The following is a 19841-nucleotide window of genomic DNA, read 5'->3' as shown; positions in this document are numbered from 1 at the left end:
AATTGATCAATAAATAATGATGTGATGACTGAGTAGCAATTTGGGGGGAAACATCTTCCTAAACCATTTTTAAAAACACTAAAATAAAATGTACTTAAATATTTACTAAGCCTCTTGAAGAAAAGGGTTTTCCTAAGTATAGAAATGATAGGAAAAACAAAGGAAAAGTTGGACAAATTTGACTCCTAAAGTAACAAATTTATTCAAAATCATTTTTCTTTCAAAAATGATCAAAATTAAAAGTCAAATAACAGACTGGGGAAAACGTCTGTAACAAATATGACAAAAGATTAGTATCTTTTTTAATTCTCAGGCAGATCACTAAGAAAAACACAAATGGCCTAAGTGGTAACTAGGACAAGACCAAACAAGGCAACAAAGAGAAATATAATTAGTAAACAGACAGGAAAATATTCAACTTCACAAGAAAATGTTAAATACTATATGCCATGAAGTTCGCGAACATTTTAAAAAACAAGAGCCAATTCTTGTAATAGAATATTAAGAGGGACACATTTATTCAATGCTGCTCTAAACAGGCACAATTCTTTTAGGAAACAGTCTGACGAAAAATTAATCAAGAACCTAAAAAGATCCACACCCTTTAATGCAACAGCACTCTCTCTATGGAAATTTCCTAAGAAAACAATCCCTTAAAAAAAAAAAAATTATCCATACCAAGGTGTTTACAAATTATCTATGATAACAGAATTTGGAAATAAAAGTTAAAACAAGAAAAAAATATGAACAATGGTTGTTGTATAGCATTCTCTTAACTGGTTATCCTAAAATCAGTCTTCGTGGTTCCCATTCCAGTCCATCCTTCCTATTGCCCAAAGATTAACCTTTCTAAACATCAAATATATCGAAGCTTAAAATCCTTCAATGGTTCCCACTACCTTAAAAAAAAAAAAAAAAAAAAAAAATCAAACTTCTTGACAAAATATAACAAGGTCCTAAAATGGGTTGGTCCCTGTCTACGAGCCTCACCTCTTGCCACTCACACCCAGTGCATCAGCCATAAAAAACACGTATAAAACTACACAGAATTACTTCTATGTCTCCAGCATTCGTTCAAAATAAAATTCCAAAAGGCTCTTAATGCATGCTGAAACAGGATTCTGCCTTCATGGAGCTTACAGCATAGACAACAAATGCCCTTCATTGAGTTAGGTCTTATGCTAGAGGAAGAGCCTCTTAGTCACAGAGGAAAGGTCAACACAGGTCAAGGAAAGATCTGTGGATAAGGGTACCTTGAGCTGAGCCTTAAGAGATAAGCAAGTATCTCAGGGGACAAGGGTAATTCCAAAAAAGTGAAATTATTTTATTTTCCACACAAAATCCTGTAAGTTTGTAACAGGCTTTCTAGACAGACAACTTGAGTTCTGACATGTACTTAACCTCTCCGAGTTTCTCCTACCTCTTGAAGTTATTATGAGAATTAAAAGTAATAACAGATGTAAACTTAATACAGTGTCTGGCACTTAATAAGCATTCAGTACATGTCCCTCATACAGAAACACCTAACAATGTTGATTACAACAGTATATTTCAAGGGTTCAGCTTTCTTAGAGCAAAGAAAGTAACAGTAAACAAAAAGAAAGGCAAAGAGAGAAAAAGCAGTAAGAACAGGGTTAAACATGTCACCATACAGCCAGAGTCAAACGGTTCTCTCTACATACCATGATGATATCCTTGTACTACACATTACAACAGCACAATAACTTATATTCATAATGATACTGAATCATAAATAAAACATTAAGTTCTGTTAAGTATGGTCTATTTGAAAGGAGTAGGGCATATTACATCTTTAAAAGCCTTCAAAATCTTTAAAAGACATCAAAAATAGCTAAAATTAAAACCTTGCATGGCTAAAGCATGGATCTTCATTTACCTTGAAACCTTGAGTTATATACTAAATATGCTAAATTACATGCTAAATAAATGACATGTTAGTATGTTGTGATAGTTACAGTTCAACCAACAGGAAAAAAGTAGAATCCATGATTAAGCACACACACACACACACACACACACACACACACACACACACACACACACACTCTCTCTCTCTCTCTTACTCACCAATGAAAACCAAACTACATGAAGCACCTAGGCAGGTTCAGCCCCCTGCCTGAAGGTTAGACTAGAAGAGAGAAACTTAAGAGAAAAGGAAGGAGCTAAGCCACATTGGCTTCCTCCTCAGAAACCAAGAAAAAAAAAATGAGCTGGGGACATTCAAATCACTAACACCCCTAGAACAAGTCATTATGGTGTACAGGCACATTCCCACTTAGAAAACTGCGAGGTATAATCAAGTTGTAATTTTTAAAGGCTTGCATCAATAAAATATGCAGTAAAACAATACTAAGATACCAGCATATCTAAAGTGAGACTTTTAAAGGTAATTTTCCTTTAGCTATAGACAAGGTTAACCTCATTACTGCTTAGGGTTTTATAAATTAATAACATGAGAAGCACTGTACGAAAACATTTAAATTACAAAAAGTTCTGCAATAAATGTTCTGGAGAAGTAATCTGTTATTTCTCCATATCTAAGAATTTTAAATATTAGAAATTATACTGCTTTTTCCAGTCTTTGGTTTTCAAAAACAGTAATATAAAAAATTACCCCCAATTTTTTTTACCATCAAAGAATATCTTCTATCCAAACCATCATAAGAAAAGCCTATTCATAAGTATAATGTATACAAACTTTACATTTTATAATCAATTTGCTCTACAAATACTAGTTGAAATTGATAGCTTTACCATACAGCCCATTTTAATGATCAAGTGTTAATGTGTCATAAAAAATAGAAGTAGTTTAACGGACCAAATCAGATTTTAACCACCAATGACCTGAGGAATCTCAAATTGGGGATTAAATTAGCCCTTCCTTATTTGCATCAACAAATACTAAACAGTTTGCTAGTTGACTGTGGTCTCAGGAATAACATGTGGAAAAGTTTAATATCTGTTGTGGGCAGAGATCTCATGGTTCAAATATTTCTCCTTCAGTTTGTATGTATGTGTGAGAGTGTGTGTATGAGTGTGTGTGTGTGTATGTATGTGTGTGACAGACAGACACCATGCAAGAGTTGTTTACGTCTTTCAGTAAAGGGGCAACTCTACATTAAGGATATAATTGAGTAACTACAATTCATAAGGTACCTGGGAATCAAAGACCATCTATAAATTTAAAATACTAGTATGGTATTAACTTAAAGCAAAGAACAATTACTTTAAATCATCTTACAGCCCAAGTGTATTGTAAACCAAATAAAAAAATCACTACGGGATCTGGGGTTTTTTTTCTTTAATTTTCCTCTCTTATGGAACCCGAATCTAAATGAACTGTTAAACACTTAGTCTAAAGGTATGCCAAACATTTCTTAAGGTCTTAACAAAGAATCAACTTTTTTTTTTTAAACAAAACGAGGCCTAGGTTAAATATTTTATTTGGCTTCTCAAGATGGACTGAAAAGTTGGGCACCAGCTCCAGACCAATTCCTGGACGCACATCAAACACAGCCCTGTCATTTATCCAGTCAGTCAAAACAATCTTTTCCATCTAACTCTTTAATGTTTATGTCCTAAAAAGCTGCTAATTGAATCCAGTTCTTGAAATCTATGTGTTAAAATCTATACCATCTAACCTGTAAATGAACAAAAATGAAAAAATACATGTTAACTTTCCTGGCAAAACAGAAGAGAATCCACCATACGTAACCAAAATGGAGAGGGCGATGTTTTTAATATTTGAATAGTTTTCTCTTAAAATATGACAGACACAAATTCCCAATGGTTTTAAGAAATTGAGAGTATCTCAAACTGTTTTTACAATTAAGGGGACACAGTGTATTTAAAATTCCTCAGAAAAATCTAAAAATACAAAATCACTCTACAAATTTAGTCCAGTATTTTTTTGGAGGGATAGGGAATAAATGTAATCTTTTCTCCTAACTTTACTCGTGAATTTTTATAGTGTATCATATTCAGTAAGGAAACCACAGATAAACACTTTAAGATCTGTTGAGTCACACTAAAAACCTCAAACTCATTTTATCTGCAGAAAATCAAAATCCCTGTTTTCTCCCTCATGTTCTTATTGTGTATACAGCCTAGAAGGAATTAAGTGGCCACCAGCCTATTTCTGATACTTTTTGCACACCTGGAATCACAGGTTCTTTCCACCATCACTGACACAGGACTGACTCCAGAGAGGACCAGATAGAGTAGATAAACTCTAAAGCAACAAAGATCCCTTATAAAGGTTTCCATTGCTTGGTAAGAAAATAAGGAAACTGAATGGGGGGAAGTAGGGGAGACAGGCATCTCCCAATCCAGGTTTTCCATTAAGAACCACTCAGTTAATGATTCTTTGCAATCTTCCCTAAGGAAAGTAAAACTGTCATTAAAGTAATATATTTTAAAAACTGTAGCCAACATACAGTCAGGCTAAATTCTCAAATACCTAATTCACTGCAAGTTTTTATCTCGCAAGTTTTTATCTCGCAAGTTCAGCCAGTGGACTGGGATGTGACACACAAGCATTCAATTACAAAATTAGTCCATATAAATCTCAAAGTCTAGTGGAGGCAAACATAATTACAGTTTATTCTTACACGCGCACCCACACACGCATACACACACAGATTCTCTAAGGAAAGCCACCTTTCTCACCACACATCTGAATATCAACGTGGATAATTAAGAATGAATACTGAAACTAGGATAAGTACACTGGTTTCCATTACACTTTTCAAACCCCAAATAATTTTTCCTTATAATGAGGTAACACGACCATGTAAGAATATCAAAAATGGCACACTGTAAGCAAAACGTACCTGTAACGTTAAAGATTTCATGCACTTGGAATCTTAAACACTTTGTAAGAAAAGCCTGCTATCTAGCAACCCCTCCAGACATTCTTTTCCATTTAGAAAAGGGAAGGGGAGGAGAGTGGGGAGAGAGAGAAAACTTCGCTTAAAGTCTGAGTACATACTTAGAAATGGACCCCAAAAAATGTGTTTTTAAAGCAGGTCTAGAGTTAGCAGTGAGACACATGTTCTGCGGCCTACAAGGAACAACCCCAAACACGCTACCCTACAATCAAACACTTCCAAAACACAGAGGGTACAATGAGCCCGAGTCGTCGGATCAGGCAGACACACCGGAAAAGTCAACCTCAGTCTCCTTCCCTCTCAAAGCCGTGCGTTTCAGGTGTGTGGCACCGGCTGCTGTGGCTGGCAGCAGAGAGGGAAGGTTCTGCACGCGGGCACAAGTGGGCGAACAAGTTAACAACCAGGGAACACACACACACACACACACACACACCTCCCGTTAAGCGCTCCATCTTTAAGGAGTGTTTACTGCGCGCAGTCAGCAGCCGGATTCAATAATCCCCGCCACAGGAGCTCCTCATCCCCTCCACGACCCCACCTGGGCAGTAGCCCAAGGGCTGCTTCCCGACACCCCGGGAGAGAACCGTGCTTCTCGGTCCAGGCTTTTCGACCTCAAATCCGCCAGGAATTCCAACCGGGGGACCACCCCCCCCCCAACAAAAGACCCCCGAGTCACCCTTGGCTTTTGTAAGAATTTCCAAACAAGGCAGAGTGGTTTGCAATTACTCTCCCTGAACTAGGCCTTCCCACGTTCCCGACTCTCCACTCACCACTGATCGCGACCCTGGCCCTTCTCAAGGCCACAGGCACCCCCCCGCCGGCTCGGCCACCCCGCGGCCGCCCCGGCCCGGCTCCCGCCGCCCGCCCAACCCCCTCACCTGTCAGGCGCAGCTTGACGGGCCCGTTCCTCCGGCCCCCGGGGTTAGACATGTCCCTGGCGGCGGGGGCGGCGGCGGGGCTGCGGCCGCGGCGCGGGGCCCGGGGCCGGCGGGCGGCGGGCGGGGCGGAGGCGACGGCGAGGCGCGGCGCAGTCACCACAGCGGCCGGGGCTGGGGCCCGAGCAGCCGGCACCGCGGCCGCCACGGCCGGAGGGTCCCGGATGTGCCGAGCGTCGTCGCCATGAGCCGCGGAGGGAGCGGGACGCCGAGCTCCCCCCTCCTCCCACTTCTCCTTCCTCGGCCCGGGACGCACAACAAAGCGGCAGCCGCGGCCGGCCGCGCCGCCTCCGCCCGCTCCCGCGCCCCCGCTGCCTCCACGCAGCCGCCTCCGCCTTTCCCTCCTCTCGGCACGGCAAGGCCCAGGAGCCGACGGGGCCGGTCGGTTGAGGCGGGCGGTGCTCGGCGGCGCCGGAGCAGGACTCGGGGCTCGGCCGCTTCCTCCTCCACCCGCCCTCTTGTCTGAGGGAACCGGGTCTTGGGGCCGCCGCCGCCGCCACTCGTCGGCTCCGGGGGCGGGGAGGAGACGGGGGGGGGGGGGGGGGGGCGGGACCGACGGGGGCGGGGCCGGAGGGCGGGGCGGGGCTGGAGGGCGGGGCCTGGGCCGGCGCGCGCAGGGTGCCCCGGGCGCTGGGGCGCCAGGCCCGTGTTCGGCCTGGGCGCGGCGGTCTGGGCTGGTGTGTCCTGATGTCCCATGCAGGAACTTGAGGAAGGAGCGGGCAAAGCAGCAGAGTGGCGGCGCCGAGGTCTGTGGTGCCAGGAGGGCCTAGTGTTCAGCCCGCTTAAGGGAGAGCTTTTGTCAGTGCAATGCAGACCGCTTTTATTAGACGCCCACAGCGTGCAGGGTTGAGAGGCTGGGGCGAGCAAAGTTATAACCGAATCCGCTGCGCTCCGGATTGAGCGTCGCTGGGGTGAGGGAAGAGACACTATTCCCTTACCGAGGGTTCCAGCAAATCCCCCGGGGTGTTTTGCTCCTGGTATCGTAGTTGCCACCACCATCCAGGACTCACCTGGTGAACGAGATCAGGTTACCGGCCTGCTTGGGCTCTTTTTTCAGCTGTAGCTCAAGGATAGGAGGATAATAATGCCTGAAAGGATAATTAACAAGATAAGCCTTCGAGAGCAATGTATGAAAAGCTTTTCGTACAGTACTGTATTTCGTTATCTCAGGAGGGAAAAAATAGAAAATGAAATAAAAATAAGTGTACCTTACCCTTTGACCCTGTAATCGCACTGTTAGGAATTTATTCTTGATATGATAGTACAGATGTTCTTTGCAAACTTCGGTTAATAACAAAAGGAGGATGAGCTAACAGCCTAATGGCGAATTACATGAACAGCATGGGTTTTAATGCCGCCATTTAAATGGCAATTATGAAGACCATATAATTTGGAAGAGTTAACAAATAATCAAGTTTAAAAGCAGCATAAAAAGTTGTATGTATGCATGCAAACGTATGCATGGGGGATTTTTTGTGTGCTTTGTTAGTTTTGCTTAAGACTACTACTATTGCAATTTTAAATGTTTAATAAAGTCTGATATATTTTAATCCTAAGTCAGTGTCAGTCATTTCTTTTAATTCATCAGTGATGTCATTTTATTCTCCAGATCAAGTTACCTCCAAGAACATCTCATCAGTCTGGATACAGCCCTACAATTAAAGTGATCCAAAAATTATATAAAGTTCTGGAAGTTAGACTAGAAATTCAGGGGACGGTGCTAGAAATTCATTCAACAAATACTGAGTGCCCACTATGTGCAAAGCAGTGAACAAGTTCCTCTAGAAATGCTTCTTTGTGCTACAGAAGCTCTGAAGATACACTAATCAATTTCAACAATAGTTGTGATCACAATTTAAACTAGATGTATAATGGCAATAAAACTTAGCAAACTGATGTATACATACGCATTTGCCTCATTCTAATGGCACCCACTGTTCCCAGCCACCCACTAACACAATTTGTAGCTTTGTATTAGGTAACAGAAGTTAGGATTTCAGAACACAATGGAGGAGCTGTGGAGATTGCCTGTTGTGAAGTTTAAAGCAGTACATTCAAATATGTAAGTGACAGTTCAGAAAAATGTATACATGCTTAATATGCAGAGGAGGATTTGTTTACGCTTGCCTGCATGTAAGTTTAAATCTCATTGTTTAAAAAAAAGATTCAGATAAGAATACTTTAGGGACTTCCCTGGTGGCCCAGCAGTGGTTAAGAATCCGCCTGCCAATGAAGGGGACACGGGTTCGAGCCCTGGTCAGGGAAGATCCCACATGCCGCGGAGCAACTAAGCCCGTGCGCCACAACTACTGAGACTGCGCTCTAGAGCCTGCGAGCCACAACTGCTGAGCACGTATGCCACAACTACTGAAGCCCACATGCCTAGAGCCTGTGCTCGGCAACAAGAGAAGCCACCACAATGAGAAGCCCCTGCTCGCCAGAGCTAGAGAAAGCCCACGCGCAGCAACGAAGACCCAACGCAGCCAAAAATAACCAACAAATAAATAAATAAATAAAATTTTTAAAAAAGAATAAAACCATTTATACTATTCAGGAGAGCTAAACTTTCATTGGATTACATTTCAGCGTTAGAAGCACAGCATTGCTTCATCATGGCAACACTTTTAGACATATTTTTGAGAAAAAAAAGGAGGAATAACAATTCTTAAGAATTCACTCTTTTCTTTCTTCCTAAAATAGAAATCTACTTCTAATGTAAACTGTACTTGCACATGTCTCTAATGGGTATGGGAATTGCAGAAAATCTTTTCAAAGCCTTTTTATGCCCTTATGACTTCTAATTTGCTCTCAGTGGAATTGTGCACCTTTTATCGAATCATTGTTTTAGGCATCTTTCTCAAGTATACTAACTCCACCTATTTTATACCAATAAAATATGTCTTTTTCCATAAATGCCATTTAATAGAACCTGCCAATGAAAATGCTATAACAACTAGTTAAATAGCATTTTTGAGCAGAAGTGGTAAACTTTTTCATTAACTTATTTTAATCACTTGAAGTTGCACTCTTTATGATGGTATCCTAGACCAGAGGTGAAAATCTACACAGAGTTCTAAGACTATCTAAAATCTTTTGTTTAAATATGTTTCTGTTTTCCAAGGCTAATGTTAAATTTGATGTGACTTTGCAAGAAAATTCTTACCATCTGTAGTTGGTACTTTTCTTCTGCTCCAGCCGTTAATATATTTTGTACATAGAAGAGTTGTCTCCAGTAATAAAAAATCTGTCAGAGGTAAGGTTATGTTAATAATGGTACTCCTGTGAATCTATTTTTGTAGTGTAAATTTCAAATTTATTACAGTTTATGTGCCATGGAAAAAGCAAACATTAGGCACTCAGCAGTTTCTACCACTGCTTAAAAATTCAACTTTCTTTAATGTTTAACTGTTATTAATTGAATTTAATATTTAGTTCTAGCTTCCTCCAAATCAGCTTGTAACTGATGAAGCAGCCAAGCACAGCCCCCATATACTTGCTGTTATCAACCTGACTCTCCCTCCCCGACCTCCACTCATTTCCTCTCTGCCTCTGCCTGTCCCAGGTCCTCAAAGTTAGGTTCACTAAAAACCCTCACATGTAGTCCTGTTCTGACATGATTTAGGATTAGGTCACATTCTGAGCTGTTCTCTGTGACCCCTTCCCTCACACCCTCCCAGCACACCTGGTCCCCAGTGATGGAAGTTGCAGTCACATCCGGGACCTCTCTCTCCAGGTGTGGGCTCCCCCATGCTACTCACCTCAGCTCTGGCCTTCTCGGCCTCTACCTTGGTGTACTAAGATGGTAGTCCTTACCCACATCCTCTTCTGAGGGAATCTGCCCTCACCCATGGCTCTAACGTGGTATCCTAGGCTCCACCCCCAGAGACACTGATTCAATAGGTTGGGGTGAGGGCCCTGAATTTATGTTTCTAATGCTGCTGGTGGAGAGAACCCACTTTGAGAACCACTGCCTTAGACTAGGGATGAGCCTGGATGGCTCCGTTTGTACTAGGTGAGCTTGGCCTCAGCTAACTGAGCCAAAGGTGGATGAGTGACCAAGTGGCAGATCAGATTTTCTCTCCTTGGAACATGAAATGGGACACTAAGCCACTGAGTTAGTGGTGGGGAGCTGAGCGGAGATGTCCTAGACTTAGCAGCTGAGGAAGCCATTTTAAGGTTCAATTAGGTAAATAATAGAGGAAATGAGTGTGTAGAAGGAGACTAACAAAACAGACAAGCAGAGAGAAATGGAGACAAGAGGCTTCATAACTCTAAAGAGGGAAACAAAGAGAGTGATTGTCTGACCAATTTCCTGCCAGTACTCCCAGCCCAGGTGTGGCTTCTTACAGTTCACTTCCAAGCGATCTCACAGTGCAGAATAATCACCCCATCCATTACTTAAGCAAGTTTAAGTGGATCCCTCCCCCCTTTCATTCACTTTGTCTCTCCTTGGAACACATTTTCCTCTTCAGGCTATCCTAAACTCTTCCCTAAACACCCTTAGATTCTGCCTTGCTCCTGCCTGTGTTCTCCCCAGAACTGAGTCTCACCTACAACCCAGCCTGTGGCTTGGATCCTACCACCCAGGGGCAGCACTTCTAGGATCTAGTGCAGTCTAATACATATGCCTATCATGCTCTTGAAATACGATTTATGATGCCCTGCAAGTATAAAATGCACGTTGGATTTTAAAGACAGTACGAGGCAAAAAAAAAAAAAAGAAGGCAAAATATGTTAATCTTTTTTATATTAATGACATATTGAAATGATAATATTTTGGATACCTTGGATTAAATAAAGTCTTAATTTCCCCATTTCTTTTTACTTTTTCTAATATGGTTACTGGAAAATTTGAAACTACAAGTGTGACTCACTTTATATTCCTATTGAACAGTGGTGATCTAGAGGATAATGACCATCCCACCCATCTAAACATCTACCCAGAATGTTTGCCACCAGCCAGCTGGACTCCCCACCAGTGGGCTCTGTGCTCTGCCCAGCACCGGACTTTCCCTGCATCACTCTTTAGACCTTATCCTACCCACCCAGCTCTGCAACCAATTTCTATAACTAGGTCAGTACAACAGCAACTATCTCACCCTAGTGAGTGTGGGACGATCTTGTGCCAGGACCCTCTTTCTGCCCCTACTCCACCTACCTGGGTTTGACCTAAATTGACTATCATACTTTGTTGCCTAAGTCTTACGACTGGACAGATCTTATACAGCAGATTCATACGTCCTGTAGAGAGATGGGCTAGATGACCTCAGTTACAGGTTGGATCTTTGTCCCCCCAAAAGATATGTTGCAGTCCTAAACTCCACCCCCTGAACCTGTGAATGTAATCTTATTTGGAAATAGGGTCTTTAATTAAGATGAGGCCATTAGGGTGGGTCCTAATTCAATACCACTGGTATCTTTAAAGAAGAGGAAAATGCTGTTTGAAGTCAGAGACACACAGGAAGAATGTCATGTGATGACAGAGGCAGAGATTGGACAGTGAAGCTGCAAGCCAAGGAAAGCCAGCGATTGTTGGCCTCCACCAGAAGCTGGGCGGAGGCAAGGAAGGGTTCTACCCGGACTGTCAGGGAGAGCATGGCCTTGCCAACACCTTAATTCTGGACTTCTAGCCTTCAGAACGGGGGAAAAATAAATTTCTGTTGTTTTCCTCCACCCAGTTTGTGATACTTTCTCACGAGAGCCCTAGGAAACTAAAACAGCCTCTCAATCCCTTCCATACCCAATTATATTATATACAATACAGGTAAAAAGGCACATTGTATAACTGATTTTCATCGTTTGTTGCATTTACAATAGTGTGCTTTTTAAAAATATTAAAAATCCTGTAAATCTAGGCAGCTTTTATGCACCCATTTTCAAATGTCTTAAGTATATACACTGCCCCATGATATTGTGAATTCTGAGTTAAAAGAGAATGTAATTTGAAGGGATTGCATATTTTCCAAAGCCAATTTGGTGATTTAAGCGTGGAAGTATTACAATGAAATGTTTGAAAAGTTATCTGTGCATGGTTTGCTGTAAGCTGATATCATGAAGCAACACATCTTTTCGGGATGAGGTAGCAGCCCCAGCCCCGGGGGAAAGGGAGCGGGCGCATCGCTCAACTGCAACTACTTTGGACAACTGAGCAACACGAGCAGGCTCTAAAAAACAGTCATATCCAATCATCTTCAAAATAAAAACTGTAGTAGCTACAACATAATTCTCTAAGGGTGGGATGGGAGGAGATGTGGAAATATTTGTATGATGCAGTCTTTATGGGTAATGCAGAGAATATGGGCCAGAATGAGATCAACATGGCTCATAAGCCAATGGGTCAATGTCAACCATTGCTTAAAAACCTTCAGTGGCTGCTTGTTGCCTTTGGAATGCAATCCAAACGGCTTTAGTGGCATAAAAGGAATGCTCATGATATAAATATATAAATTTTTTTTTTTTTTTTTTTTTTTTTTTTTTTATAAATTTTTTAAAAGCAGAAAACAAAAATACACGTGAGGAACGATCCCAATTCCAATTTTTAAATAAATATACATATACGTTCATTCATTCAAAATGATATTTACTAAGCATATGGTAGCTGTTGAGCACTGTTCTTAAAGCTTGTAATCTAGTGGAGGAAGACAACCAATGAGGAAACAATACATAAAATACAAAGGGTAAGAAGAGAATTATCTGTTGCTCTCTAGAATGCACTTTCAATGTTTAGGTCAAATCAATCACAGTGATTCTCCAAAGTTTTACCAAACATGTTGAGAAAGATTTTACCTCTTTCCCACTAAACATAAACTAGGAAGGACAGGCACTGCAGGGCCATATTGTGGCCCTCAATGGAAGACACTGTCTGAGATTAGAATCAACACAGATGAAGAGGGGCCAAGGGATGAAGAGAGTGGAATATGATCTTGATTATCCCATTAAGCCCCTGGATCCAGCCATTCCTAAAGCCATCACATAGTTTGGGTCAGGTCTTCTGTCACTTGCCCACAAGAGTCCTAGCGGATACGTTCAGGGAAGCAGAATCTCTGGGGTGGAAGCTGTAATCTGCCTGGTTAATAAGGTCTCCGAGTGAATAATCATTGAGGAGGTAAAGAATTGGCTCCAAAACACAGGCCAGCAAACTTTTTCCGTAAGAGGCCAGAGAGTAAATATTTCAGGCTTTGCCAACCATAGAGCCCCCTCTGTAACTACTCAACTCTGGTGTTGTAATGCAAGAGCAGCGATGGGTGAATGGGTGTAACTTTGTCCTAATAAATCTTTATTTACAAAAGCAAGCGGTGGGCTAGATCTGGCCTACCGTCCATAGCGCTAATCCCTGCTCTAGATCTAAGGCCATAGGTAAAGAGCACAGTGTCATAACTGGGAGGGTCAGTAGAATTCAGTAAAGTGTTTTTCCAAGATCTGTGAAATCTGAAACTATTTAATGGTTGAGGGAAAGCCTCCAATACAATTCTAACAACAGCTAATGGTTATTGGGAATTCCCTGGCGGTCCAGTGGTTAGGACTCTGCGCTTCCACTGCAGGGGGCATGGGTTCCATCCCTTGTGGGGGAACTAATATCCTGCATGCCAGGTGGGGCGGTCAAAAAAAAAAAAAAGAGCTAATGCTTATTGAGGGCTCACTATGTGCCAGATGCTGTCCTAAAGGATATATCACTCAGGATGCTTGGATTAGCAAGAAACAGAAAACCTGACCCAGACAAACTTAAATAATAGAGATTTATTATTTCACATAACAAGTAGCTCTGAGATAGGGTTGATTCCATAACTGGAGTTTCAGTGGTTTAGTGATACATTCAAGGACCCAGGTTCTTTCCGTCTCATGCCTCTGCCTTCCTCAGGGCTTTGGTTTTGCCTTCAAGTAACCATGACCACAAGATGGCTACGACAGTCCCAGGCCTTGTGTCCAGACCAAACAATCTTCAGAAGAGACAGATCATCCCTTCCTCATCTGCTTCTTAGGAGTGAGGAAATCCTTCCCAGAAGCCCCTTCACACTAGCATCTTTCCCTCTCAGCTCTCATCGGTCAGAATTTGATCCTAGCCCACTCTTAAACTAATCATTGGCGAGCAGAATGGAATTTCCAAGATTTAGTTGAGACTAATCAGGAATCACCCCTGATCTAGGCTATGTAGAGAATTCAGAGAACAATGCAGAGGATGTATGAATACCTGAACGGAATCAGAGTTCTGTTAGAAAGGAAATAGGGGGGCCAGGAATAGATATTGGATAAGCAACCACAAGTGATATTATTAAGTGATATTCTTTTCCATGTTTTACAGATAAGAAAATAAGGTTCAGGGACTTCCCTGGTGGCACAGTGGTTAAGAGATCACCTGCCAATGCACGCCCCTCCTAAGAGGGATTCAGATCCAGGTCTGCAACTACAGTGCCCACGACCTCCATCACCACACTAATGTGCTATGGTAGAGCTGAGGATGTTAGGGAAGAGTAGGATAGCTCCAAAGATTATCTCAAAATCAAGTAAAATTGAGCCAGTTTATTAAACCTATGATATAACCAGATCTCCCTAGCAGGGTGAACCACTTAACTTTTGCTGTGTAACAAACCACCTCATAATTCAGTGTGTAAAACCACAATCATTTATTTAGCTCACAATTGAATGGGTCAGCAATTTGGACTGGGCTTCTGAGCTCAGCTGGATTCACTCATGCATCTTTGGTCAGCTGCTGGTTAGTGAGCAGATCAGCTGGGGACTGGCTGATCTAAGGTGGCCTCAGGTGGGATGGCTTGCCTTTGTTCCACGTGGTCTCTCATCCTCCAGCAAGCTAGCTTGGGCTTGTTCACAGGGAGTCTGGGCAGAGTGCCAAGAGGGAGAGTGGAACTATGTAAGACCTATGCAGTCCTAACTCGGCTCTAGGAAAAGTTACTACTTTATTAGGGACTGAGCTGAAAAAGGATTTTCTTTTCTCATTCCACAGAAAGATTAATGCTATAAACACTTTTGTGCAACATTATGCCCCATTCCCATAGTTGTAGCTTAGGGAGTGATCAATAGGTTGGCCTATTTCATGGCCAACATCACCTAGGCTTCCAGAGGACAAGGACTCTTAACCAGAGCTGGCAGATGATGCCAAGAAGTGGAACATGGATTTAGTACAGAGAATTAGAAAAGTAGCACCGTGGTCAATAGACTGAGGCTAGAATAAGACAACATGAGGAGAGCATCTGAAAACCAAATGTTAAAACCCAAAGACAAAATGACATCCAGTCTTGTGCTCCCACCAAAAGATATTCCATATGGCAATCAAGAGACTAGAGGGACTTCCCTGGCAGTCCAGTGGTTAAGACTCCATCCACGGTCCCAATGCAGGGGGCATGGGTTCAATACCTGGTCAAGGAACTAAGATCCCACATGCCTCGAGGCACCACCAAAAAAAAAAAAAAAAAACAAGAGAGAGAGACTAGAGCCATATTTTTTACTATCCTGGTAGAATAAATATAAACTATACATTCATTCATCAAATATTTATTGTACCAAACCCCATCAAACTTGAAATGAATGGAATTCTTAATTTTCAAGTTGCTGTCTTTAAAAATATTCTTCAGAATACTTATATTATCTTTATAGGAACTAAGAGGGTTTCCCTTCAACATCAGAATTTCCCTATTTGCAAAATTATTAAAACATGTGGTGTAATCCATCTGAAAATATTGATATGCTTTGTTTCTGAATTCATTCACTACTATCATTAGCAGTTTAAATCTATGACTGTATGTAGGCATTTAAAACATTCTGGAATTAATTTCTAAGGAAAGGCAGTGAGCACAAGTAAGTTGTTTTTCATCTTATGAACCCATTCAGAAATTTGCCGTCTTTAGGTATGAACTTACACAGCATGAAGCTTGGCCCACAGCATTTCTGAAAGTGGAATTTGGCTCATGTGAATTCTCATAACAAAAGAGGGATTGCCAAAACTAGCAACTTTCTTCAACTACAGGTGAAATAATATTCTTACAGAGTAAATCTCACACTGTGAAACCATTCAGAGTCAGTTCACTAAATGTTCTCTAGAATAGTTTTCCACAGAACCGAAACCATGAAAAGTGATTCAGCCAGTCAAGACCACGGAGGGAATTCCTCTCCTGCATCATCATGCAGGAGTCACAAGAAAGAACTCTGAGTAAATCAAAGTGAAACCTGCCTACCCTCATGGTAGAGTAGCCTGAAAGGAGAGGTTCTGTTGACTTAGCTTTTACAGCCTGGAGTAGAGGCATGGATATAGAAAATGTTAGAAAATGTTCATGAATATGAATATAAAGATACATGGAAAATAAAAACAAAAGCTATCTACTGTATTGTTCAAAGTTCATTGTGAATTTTCTTGTTGGAAATAGCAATTTCAAATTGCCATTTGTGATTACCTTATAGCTAAGTAATCTATAATATACGTAACTAATAGAATGCCATATTGGCCATTAAAAATGCTAAGTAGGTAAACTATATTAACACACTGAAATGTATAATTGCAATAAAGTTAAGTTTAAAAAAATATTTAAGAGGGGACTTCCCTGGTGGTCCAGTGGCTAAAACTCCGCCCTCCCAGTGCAGGGGGGCCTGGGTTCAATCCCCGGTCAGGGAACTAGATCCCACATGCCACAACTAAGAGTTCGCATGCCACAACTAAAAAGATCCTGCCTGCTGCAACTAAGGAGCCCACACATCGCAACAAAGATCCCGCATGCCGCAACTAAGACCCAGTGCAGCCAGATAAATACATAAATATTAAAAATAAATAAATAAAAACTATTTAAGAACATTGAGTTAAGCATCACCGAGTAGCACATATTAAGAAAGAAGTTGAGGGGCTTCCCTGGTGGCGCAGTGGTTGAGAATCTGCCTGCCAATGCAGGGGACACGGGTTCGAGCCCTGGTCTGGGAAGATCCCACATGCCGCGGAGCAACTGGGCCCATGAGCCACAACTACTGAGCCTGCGCATCTGGAGCCTGTGCTCCGCAACAAGAGAGGCCGCGACAGTGAGAGGCCCGCGCACCGCGATGAAGAGTGGCCCCCGCTCGCCACAACTAGAGAAAGCCCTCGCACAGAAACGAAGACCCAACACAGCCAAAAATAAATAAATAAAAACTTTTTTTAAAAAAAAGAAAGAAGTTGAGAACACATGACCTAGCGAGTGATTCTGTTTCGAATAAAAACTTTATATCCCAGCAAGAAATAACAAACTGTCTTAATATTGAACCATAGAGGGACAGTTAAATAAATTATGGTACATTGATATTATGGAATACATTCAGCCATTAAAATAATATTGTAGAAATATATTTTTAAAATATTAGATACATAGCATACCTATAATGCATAAATATTAAACATTATTTTTTATATAAAAATTTTTTAAAATTTATTTTTGGCTGTGTTGGGTCTTTGTTGCTGCGCACAGGCTTTCTCAAGTTGTTGCGAGTGGGGGCTACTCTTTGTTGCGGTGAGCGGGCTTCTCATTGCGGTGGCTTCTCTTGTTGCGGAGCACGGGCTCTAGGGACGAGGGCTTCAGTGGTTGTGGCACACAGGCTCAGTAGTTGTGGCTCACGGGCTCTAGAGCGCAGGCTCAGTAGTTGTGGCTCACGGGCTTAGCTGCTCCGCAGCATGTGGGATCCTCCCAGACCAGGGCTCAAACCTGTGTCCCCTACATTGGCAGGCAGATTCTTAACCACTGCGCCACTGGGGAAGTCCCTAAATATTATTAATATATGTATTTCTTTATGTGGGAAAATGCTTCCAATATGCTGTCAAGTGAAAAAAAACTTTATAATATAGTATTACTGTATAAATATATTAACAAAAATAAAATATATATGCAGATTTAAACATCTTAAAAGAAACACACCCAAATGTAACAAGAAGTCATTTCTAGATAATAGGATTTCTATTTCTTCTTCTTTTGCATATTTATATTTTCTACTTTTTTCTATAATGAACATCTGTTACTCATGTAATAAAAGTTTAAAGTATTGGCTTTTTAGTAAGATTAAAAACATGCAGGGACTTCCCTGGCGGTCCAGTGGTTAGGACTCCATGCTCCTGATACAGGTGCACAGGTTCATTCCCTGCTTGGGGAACTAAGATCCCACATGCTGTGTGGCGCAGCCAAAAAAAAAAAAAGCAAATAAAAAAGAATGAAAGGATGACATACACCAACCAATGACATACACCAACAAGGGTGTATCAACTACATGACATCATCAACTAGATGATGGCATCATATGGGATTTTTATTTTCCTCTTTAACTTTGATATTTTCTGAATTTTCCACGAAGAGTATAAAATCATATTTCATATGTTAGTAATATTACATATTACTAATACAAATTATTTCACCCCATACTGGTTAAATGGGCAGGGGAAAGGAAATGGTTAGTTAGGAGAAAGATTACTTCAATAAACTAAAAATAAAAACTTCTGCATTACCATCAATTGCTATAGATTCCTTCTTCAGAAATGTGATTGTCAATGGCAAGATTCCTAAATGAAGCCAATAAAGGTTTACAGTAATTTGCAAATACCGGCAACACCTTTGTATTGGTCCAAATGGTGGTGGGATCCCTGAGTCAACATCGCCCCCTTCCTGTGGTCATAGCATTTTTCTCTGAGACAAGGACAGCCCTATGCCAAATTCAAGTGAGAAAACTGGAGCTTAACAGGGATCCCTTGGGTCACTTAGATTCAGATTCAATTGCTCAAGTAGAAGCTGAGGGAGATGGGAACCAACAACACCCCCTGTGGAAATGACTTCAGGCTCTTAGCTGACAGTGGGCTCATCATGAGTCATTCCAGTGTCATGGGCTCTTAGCTGAATTCACAGCAGGATTCTATTGGGGATGAGGGTCATGATGGTCGCCCTCTACCCGCAGCCCATCAGCCTACGCCATAAGCAATACTTTCAGGTCTGGGTGCTATACTGTAAAAAGGACAAAGGAAAAAGAAATCAAGATGCTGAGGCACTTCAAGCCGTGCCCCATGCAGAATGAAAAGCTGAGAAAGAAAACTCAGAGGAACACATCAGCTGCCTTAAAATAACTGGTAAGAGATCGCTTTCAGGTGAATTAAAATTCTTCCACATGGTTTTGCAGGGAGGAGCCATGACCAGTGTGGTGGAGTTGGGATTAGAATTCTATTGAGACAGACCTTGAGACAGGAAGAAGGCTTTCTGAGTCATTTGAATTGGCAGAAGATACACTGGCTTTGAACCTGCTCCTCAGAGTGTGGTCTGCAGAACCACAGCATGGACCTCAGGGGAAGCCCACTACAAAAAAGTGCTGGGGGACTTCCCTGGTGGCGCAGTGGTTGAGAGTCCACCTGCCAATGTAGGGGACACAGGTTCGGGCCCTGGTCCAGGAAGATCCCACATGCTGTGGAGCAACTAAGCCCATGCGTCACAACTACTGACCCTGCGCTCTAGAGCCCGTGAGCCACAACTACTGAGCCCGCGTGCCACAACTACTGAAGCCCGCGCGCCTAGGGGCTGTGCTCCGCAACAAGAGAAGCCACCACAGTGAGAAGCCTGCGCACTGCAACGAAGAGTGGTCCCCGCTCACTGCAACTGGAGAGAGCCTGTGCACAGCAGTGAAGACCCAGTGCAGACAAAAAAATAAATAGTATAAATTAAAAAATAAATTTATTAAAAAAAAAAAGAAAAGAAAAAAGTGCTGGGTCTCACCCAAGACATACTGAATCAGAACCTGTAGTTCAAAAAAAGATGCCCAGGTGACTCAAATGCACATTCAAGTTGGGGGGGCACTGATCTGGACTGCCCACCTGGGGAGGGGATAAGTGTCCTGTTGCTCTGGAGAGAAATCAGAGGCTGGGCTACCCTCATTCAGGAGACTGAGGAGAACTTAAACTGGAGGACTATCCGAGAAAGATTTATGAATAAGAATGTTCATTGAAGCAGAGTTTGAATTAGAAAATCAAAGTCTGATAAAAGCTATAATGAGAAAATAC

At 41.9% G+C, this 19841-nt stretch overlaps 1 protein-coding gene and 1 long non-coding RNA gene across 3 annotated transcripts in view; one reads left to right on the top strand and one right to left on the bottom strand.

The window, feature by feature from the left end:
* Window positions 1-6359, bottom strand: part of SMURF2 (SMAD specific E3 ubiquitin protein ligase 2) — a 117809-nt gene extending 111450 nt beyond the window's left edge. For both annotated transcript variants that reach the window (XM_082373691.1, XM_082373692.1), the window contains exon 1: window positions 5789-6359. In XM_082373691.1, the coding sequence (XP_082229817.1) occupies window positions 5789-5840 (52 nt within the window). In that variant the 5' untranslated portion in view covers window positions 5841-6359. The remainder of the gene's footprint in view (window positions 1-5788) is intronic.
* Window positions 1-19841, top strand: part of LOC309619052 — a 373591-nt gene that overhangs the window by 62283 nt on the left and 291467 nt on the right. The window lies entirely within an intron of this gene.

Source organism: Balaenoptera borealis (assembly GCF_965194805.1).
Source record: "Balaenoptera borealis genome assembly, chromosome: 20".
Lineage (NCBI taxonomy): Eukaryota > Metazoa > Chordata > Mammalia > Artiodactyla > Balaenopteridae > Balaenoptera > Balaenoptera borealis.
The sequence above is the reverse complement of the archived record's forward strand: the minus strand, read 5'-3'. Positions and strand labels throughout refer to the sequence as shown.